Source organism: Anguilla anguilla, chromosome 19, assembly GCF_013347855.1.
Source record: "Anguilla anguilla isolate fAngAng1 chromosome 19, fAngAng1.pri, whole genome shotgun sequence".
In the NCBI taxonomy this organism is placed as follows: Eukaryota; Metazoa; Chordata; class Actinopteri; order Anguilliformes; family Anguillidae; genus Anguilla; species Anguilla anguilla.
This window is the reverse complement of record NC_049219.1, coordinates 9,320,863-9,328,191: the sequence shown is the minus strand read 5'-3', so window position 1 is coordinate 9,328,191 and position 7,329 is coordinate 9,320,863. Positions and strand designations below refer to the sequence as shown.

At 43.5% G+C, this 7,329-nt stretch overlaps 1 protein-coding gene across 2 annotated transcripts; it reads right to left on the bottom strand.

The window, feature by feature from the left end:
- Positions 1 to 2,012: 2,012 nt before the first annotated feature.
- On the bottom strand, positions 2,013 to 7,329 carry bhlhe41 (basic helix-loop-helix family, member e41). Of its 2 annotated transcripts, none has more exons than XM_035402354.1 (5): positions 5,598 to 7,329; positions 5,431 to 5,494; positions 5,172 to 5,303; positions 4,888 to 4,999; positions 2,013 to 4,637 (listed from the first exon to the last, which is right to left on the bottom strand). In XM_035402354.1, exons 1-5 carry the CDS (start codon positions 5,657 to 5,659, stop codon positions 3,706 to 3,708), a joined length of 1,302 nt encoding a protein of 433 aa, XP_035258245.1. In that variant the 5' UTR covers positions 5,660 to 7,329; the 3' UTR covers positions 2,013 to 3,705. The 2 variants fall into 2 exon arrangements, with proteins under 2 accessions (XP_035258245.1, XP_035258246.1); XM_035402355.1 differs by having other exon boundaries at positions 5,172 to 5,279; positions 5,598 to 7,139.

The following is a 7,329-nucleotide window of genomic DNA, read 5'->3' as shown; positions in this document are numbered from 1 at the left end:
TGTGGTGAATTTTACCTTTTATTTTATGAAGCATTTTGTGTCTTCTTGCAGTTGCCAGCTTGTGTAGTGTTGCGTAGCGTTGATATAGAACAATTTCTGATTAACTGCATAAATAATATTCCAAGGGGCCTGAAAGTTAAGACCCTTTGTGCAGAGGCTAAATTTTGTACATTTTCACCCATTTTGTACTGTTCTGTTTAAAGCTTTATAACTCCAGATGTCAACATCACACAAACACTAGTAATGGCTTAAAGAAGACCCTTTTACCATTTATCATCATGCCTTATTTATATTCTAAATTCATATGTAAAATATGAGAAGTGAATAATCTATCTGTCTTAAGTGTTTTAGTCTAAGAGTGTTTAAGAGACTTAGTTCTCCTCTTTTTTTATTTTTTAGTATGTTTGTCTTATCCCATTGACAGGTCTTGAAATGAGTAAAACTGTCCCACCGCATTGGTAAATTTCTCTTAAACAGAAATAAGATTTTTTTTTACATCTACAAATAAGACTGAAGATCAACTTGTTTTTTTGAGTTTTGAAGAAACGCGTTTCTTACACAGCAGCCCGTTTCCGTGTCATCGGCCCGTGGTGGGATTCTCCTCTGGAATGCCCAGAGGCCGGAAAGCACCGGAAAGAGCGAGCGCAGTCGCTCCTGTCGCCTGCTGCCACCGCAGGCTCTCTCACGCACAGCACGGCTCACAAGCTCGGCCTTACGTAACAGCCCGGCTGCAGGCTAGCTACAGGTTAGCCTCGCACCTCAACCCGGCGCAACCGCGCAATCGAAGAGGGTTAATCACTTGAACGCTACTCGAGCAATCATTGGAGATGTGCCAAAGATAATTTACAGTTTTTTTAAATGTACATGGGATCTTGCTTTACAGTAAAGAAAAAAAAAACCTTTAGAAGGGTTTATGAAATGAAAAAGCTTCCCAGAAAAGGGCTGCTGGCTGGCAATTAACAAGAAAACCACGTGAACAAACTTGTTTTGTACTGCCAGAGAGAAAACGAGTCCCCAAACAACTCCAAATAAGATTTTAAAAAAAAAGAAAAAACTGGTTTGGACAAATTTGTTTTTTGCTGTTTCACCCCAGCCGCTCCAGGGAAGGGGCAGAGATTGTTTTTGTGCTTCTTCAATCACATGACTTGGGTTAACGCATGACCTACTGTGCATTCTTCTGGTCTGATTTCTAGTCAGCTGATGTTTTTTTTTTTCTCTTCAGTATTTCTGGTCTCCTGATTGAACCTGCAGTGTGCGCAGCGATGCCTCAGCATCTGGTCACGCTAACGCTAACCCTTATCGCCAATGGCTATGTTCGAGGGCCCCAGCAGCAGCGCTAACACCAACCCTTACCGCCAATGGCTGGGTGGAGGGCCCAGCAGCAGTGCTAATGCTAACCCTTATCGCCAATGGCTATGTGGAGAGCCCCAGCAACAGCGCTAACGCTAACCCTTACCGCCAATGGCTGTGTAGAGGGCCCCGGTAGCAGCGCTAACGCTAACCCTTATCGCCAATGGCTATGTGGAGGGCCCCAGCAGCAGCGCTAATGCTAACCCTTACCGCCAATGGCTATGTGGAGGGCCCCAGCAGCAGCGCTAACACTAACCCTTACCGCCAATGGCTATGTGGAGGGCCCCAGCAGCAGCGCTAACGCCAACCCTTACCGCCAATGGCTATGTGGAGGGCCCCAGCAGCAGCGCTAACGCCAACCCTTACCGCCAATGGCTATGTGGAGGACCCCAGTAGCAGCGCTAACGCCAACCCTTACCGCCAATGGCTATGTGGAGGGCCCCAGCAGCAGCGCTAACGCCAACCCTTCCCGCCAATGGCTATGTGGAGGACCCCAGTAGCAGGACTCAAATCTCCTGCACTACCGACACACTTTATTTGTATTGGAGCACGTCACTTAGTATTTTTACTACACCTTAAACATTATTATTGTTTAGTTGTTTGACTTTGCTGGATGAAAAGGACCAGTCTTGCTGTGGTTCTCAAATAATGAAACGCAATGGTAATTTTCTCACTGATATTTATTTTAGAACTTTTCTTAAAACAATTTCAGACAGGTTACGCTTCAAGCACTAACAAAAAGTGCATCAATCTGAGAAATCCTTGAAAAATCCACACATTTCTTCTACAATAACATTTGACATAAGTTCCATCATATAATGTATGTTTGACAAAAAATATTTACACAAACGGGCCACTGTTTTAGGCAATATCACAACTGGAAATGCAGCGCATTTGAGGCAAAACAGCTAAGAGCAGCATTGAATATAAAAAATGAACGTATATACATACAGTATATATAAATAATTGTATATATAGTTATTTAAAGACCATAATCTTTATGAGATTGTCTCCTCTCTTGAACATTCTCATGAAAATGCTCAAACTGAGCCACTGTGCCTCTCAACACCTCACGGAATGTCTTACCGAAATAAAATTTTCCTTTAAAAATGGATCTAAAGTCTTGAATTTGGGAAACGGGTATGGGACGGTGCTCAAGTGTGACGTGCCCGCCTTCCCCCCCAGTTTGAAAACCGAATCGCTTCTGTTACGAGCCAAAATTTTTTAAAGGACACCACTTGTGAGCAGTGCTTTGCCAGGCGGACACCTGAATCTACTCCATTTTAAATTTGTAACATTCCACAATGGCGTAAACGATGAACTCAGTCCCCAGTAGTTGTAAACATTTGTGCACGGGGCTGGTAAGGGAATGTAGGAACACAAGGAAAACTGGATGGAATTTATTTCCCAACACTGGGGAGCCATTTTTCGGTTTCAGTAGCCGAATTCCTCGCTTAAATTTGTCAAATTTGTTAAAAAATTTTCTTCTGACAGAAGCACAGTGGTTCTGGGTAGGTTTCTGCCCTGTGGCTGAAACAATGTTTAGTTTGGTGTTTGACGTATGTTTGAGTACGGCAACATAACAGATATACAAATGTGTGTGCACGCACACACACACACACACACACACTCTCTCTCTCTCTCACACACACTCACACACACAGAAAGGGTCTCTTCTAAGACTACTGCCTATTAATTTATTAGATGTATATATGAAAATATATCCAAATTTGGATACAGTGCTTGAACTATATCAGGAATGGGTGGGGACATGGGTCTAAGCAAAGAACAAGTGCACTTCACCTTGCAAAGAGCAAAACACCTGGCATTTTATCATTTACACCTCCATATTCTAAAAAAGTTACATTCAATATCAAAATTCAATTAAGGTGCCATTGTACCTTGCGCCGTTTTTTCTTAACGTATCGTCTACGTGAGCATCTTTGTGTGCAGGAGAACAGGTCCATAAGGGACGCACGCGTCAGAGCCACAATGTCTGAGGAGTAGGCGTTACATCCGCAGGTCAAAGCATTCTTTAAACATTATGACATTATAAGCGCTCTAAAAGGGTTCACCTATCAAGCCAAGGCTAACCAACACAACAGGCTCATATAAAGCTTTGGGTCTATGTTTTACATGAAATGTATATTGTTTTACATGAAATGAATACACTCAATGTCCTATTTAAACGCGAATAAGCATTTTCCGTAAAACACTAACGCCGAACGAACCGTCAAAATAAAGCAATATTAACAGCAACGTTCTTCTGTTCGTTTAGTTTAAATACGCAAAGAAAAGACAGACACATGTCGCGATTTGACGAGCAGAAAGTTTTTTTTTTTGCCAGCTGGCTCTTTATGTCGATCCGTTTTCCGTCTCTGGGGACTCGTCTGGGTTTTCGTCATCCAAACTGTCCTCGTTTGCCGCAGGTGAGCACGATTCGTTCGAGGAGTCAAAGTCTGGAGGTGCTGACTCGCTATTCTGAGAGAGGGGAGCCGACACGCACCGTTTATCCAGCGACAGCGCGGATGACAAGCCGGGAAATGCTGCAGCCGCGGCTGCTTGCGCGGGGAGTCCGGGGTAAAGCAAGGGGAACGGGTTGGCCACTGCTGCGGTACCTGGGTAGAAATACTTCTCTAAATTGGATTTGTCGAACAGCGGCATATAGGAGGCTGCGGCGGAGGGGTTAATGAAATAGAATGGCATGCAGAAGGGCGCTTGCTGTCCGACAGAAACACCTCCTAGTCCCATCAGCGAGTTCAGCAGAGCCACGTCCGGTCTGTTTGTCAGATCCGGGCTTCCCATCCCAATACCTGTCGAGTCTATTTTGGTTTTTTTCGCAGGATGGTCGTCCCCAAATTCCTGCTTGATTTTGACCGATTTGGGTCCTTGCGATTTATATTCTTTGTCAAATTTCCCGTCGTATTTCTCCGCTTCGCCGCCGTATCCACTGTCGGTGTCGGTGTCGTTCTCGTTAAGCTCTCCGTTGTGTGTCCTCTGAATGACTGGTACGCAGTTGGCTTGGCTTTCCGCTTTTTGGCCGTCGGGCTCTTGTGCTGTGGCGGCGCTTTTGCCCTCAGATGGCTGGTGCGACAGAAGCGGCGCGCTGGGCAAAAACTGCGCGGAAACTTTGTGCAAATGATTAATGAGCCGCGTGCATCTCTGGTCCCTCGCAGTCCAGTTCTCGAACCTGCTGAGGTACTGCATTACTTCCTTTGCACAGGTTTGAAAGCCAGAATGGAAAGCATCTAAATCAGTCTGAATGGCGGCTTTCATCGATCGGTCTCCTATGACAGATGCATTAGAAATAGTTAACAGCAGAAATCTTGAGCAACATACATTTTCATAGCTACGCTGGCAGTTGAGGTACGCAATAATCTGACAAGAAAATAAGGGGTCAACAGTGGGCTCGTGCTTAAATTCAACGGCATGATATGGGCTATATTTTATACAATGACAGCGTCCTTTTTCGTTCTTTCGGTTTCGGGTAACTTCCAACTGGAAAGCTTGATAGACGTTCGGTGTTATGCAACTTACCGCTCTGCAATGCAACGATCTTCTGGTGCTGTTGCTCCGTGACAGCGGTCAGGGTGTTTAAATGCTTCAAAGTTAACTCGAGAACAACAGCTTTCTCCAAATGCCCCAACGTCTGCGCACAAAAACAAGAATTGGACACGTTCGAGATGATCGGTATGCATTAAAAGACATTAAAACCTTTAAAGAACTGCATGCGCAGAACTTCGCACGTGTCCGGACTCGGTTAACCTTTACAAAAAGACGTCTGACACAGCTGGGGATAAACTGCATGAAAATAGACCTACCGTCAATTTCAGATGTTCGGGCAACAGATCTTTCAACTGTCCGATGCATTCGTTAATCCTGTCTCGCCTCTTCTTCTCTATTAATCTGTGAGGTAACTTGTAAGCTTCCTGTTGATGAAAAAAACAAACACGCTGTAAATACAACGGAGAGTAAAATGACATTAGAATAACTATGTCGCATGCAATCACCAAAGAATAAACCAGCCAATTTAAAAGACAAAACGTTCACCCAGCAAAACAAAATTTAAGCTTACGGTACCTTGCTCTCCTCTCTCTTCATGGCTCTTTTTGATTTGCACATGTAGAGCGATGAATATTCGACCCTGTCATAAAACAATGCTCACTTGTCAGACTTTGCACAACAATCGTAAAATAAAATGTGAATAATAATAATAATGATAATAATGATAATAATAATAAATTTACCCAAGAAAATCCGCGTGGTCCAGCAATTGCCTCTCTTGCAGACGTGATATTCTTTCATCCATAACTTTCCTGCTTGCAAGTGCGTTTAGGGGGATATTGAGCAGTTGGTCTACATCCACTGGTGCAGTACTTTAGAATGACAACCAGTTCGTCTCTGCGGTCACTTTGCAACCAGTTTGTGTGTAACCAGAGCGCACGCGCGTCTCCAAACAGAACAGCTCCCAACTCACGTGTAAAATGCACCAACTCGCGCACTGGCAATTATGGGTTCGTTAAATATTGTCCCTTCCTTTTCAAGCAATCCAAAAGACGGTATTTGTTAATGGTATAAACTCTATAGGATACGTTCTAGAATAATAACGGCAATACTTATTAACATTCGTGAAAAGTTCTGGAGAACTCTGCAGCGGCGTGCACCTCCCTCTGCAAAGACCACATGGAAATAAATGTGCCCGGGACACAAGTAGACGGCTCATATGTGATGTGCAGACAGTCTTTAGCCAACGTGAAGATAAGCTACTCCTCCTTAACCCTTTCCTGGCTCACCAATCACTCTCAAAATCAGCCTACCGACGGGGCATAACCAGTAACCATAGCAGCAAGAAACATTTCGTGCTGAAACATGTGCTGTACAAGGCGAAAATAGGAAGGGCTTATTTTCATTGGACGCCACTGAGCATTCACCAGCCAATCGGGGTTTTGGGGGAGATTTTAGTTTTACTTTTACTCTCGCAGTTTGGGAAGAAAAAGGGGAACGCAGTCGCTCGTGCGGACAGCCCATACAGTAGGTATACAGTATATGTAAGCAAAGCTGTGAAGTATAACGAACATAAACTGTACGTAGCATTATATTTGGGGAAATGGCACATACCGTGCAGTCGTCATTGCCGTTTAATTGCAAGCATTTGCAAAGGTGCAATTATTTGATTTTTATGCTGACCGTTCCTAAACTAAATCTGTTATATTGCCGAAACAATATTAAATTTACATTTGTGTAGGTCTACTACAATATCACAAAGACCCATCTTCTGAATTTTAATATGTACCGTTTATTTATTGTAACAACCGTTGCATCACGTGCATTCAGTGCATGGTCATACGTAGCCTAAGTATTCCGCCACCTGACAGTCAGCCTGAGGTTTTACCTGCAGTCTTGCAAACAGAGAACAGAGCCAAGTGTATTTTGAACGGACCTGAAGTCATGCAATTGACAGTTAACCGTGCTGCCGCCACGGAACGATTACTGGCCAACGAAGACACTCAGTGGAGCGCGTAATAACGCACTAGATCAACTAGATAAGAGGTTTACGAATGCCTTCCGCTTAAATGCCTTACATAATATTGTTCGACTGCATGTTATATTGTTGGTAAATAATTTCAGGATGTTCACCGATAGGCTGGCACAGTACCAGCCTATGTCCTGTGCGGTATGGACGGGTGTAGCCTATTTCCATTTATAATAAGTTAGCCATATCATGGAAAAAACGTTTTCGCTGAAGGAAGCCTTTTTCATGCACGTTTTACTCCCAAAAAATATTTAAAATCGTTTTGCACAATGAATTAGTAAAGAAACTGACATTCATCCTTTTGATGCACATTGCTTGGCGTAATTACGGATTTATCCTGAACAGAATTTCACGCTTGAGAATCTTTTTACTTCTGTTAAAGCTATCATCGCCTGCTTTGCTCCAGTAAAACAGAAACCTATTTCATGTTCCATTTTAAACAAAAT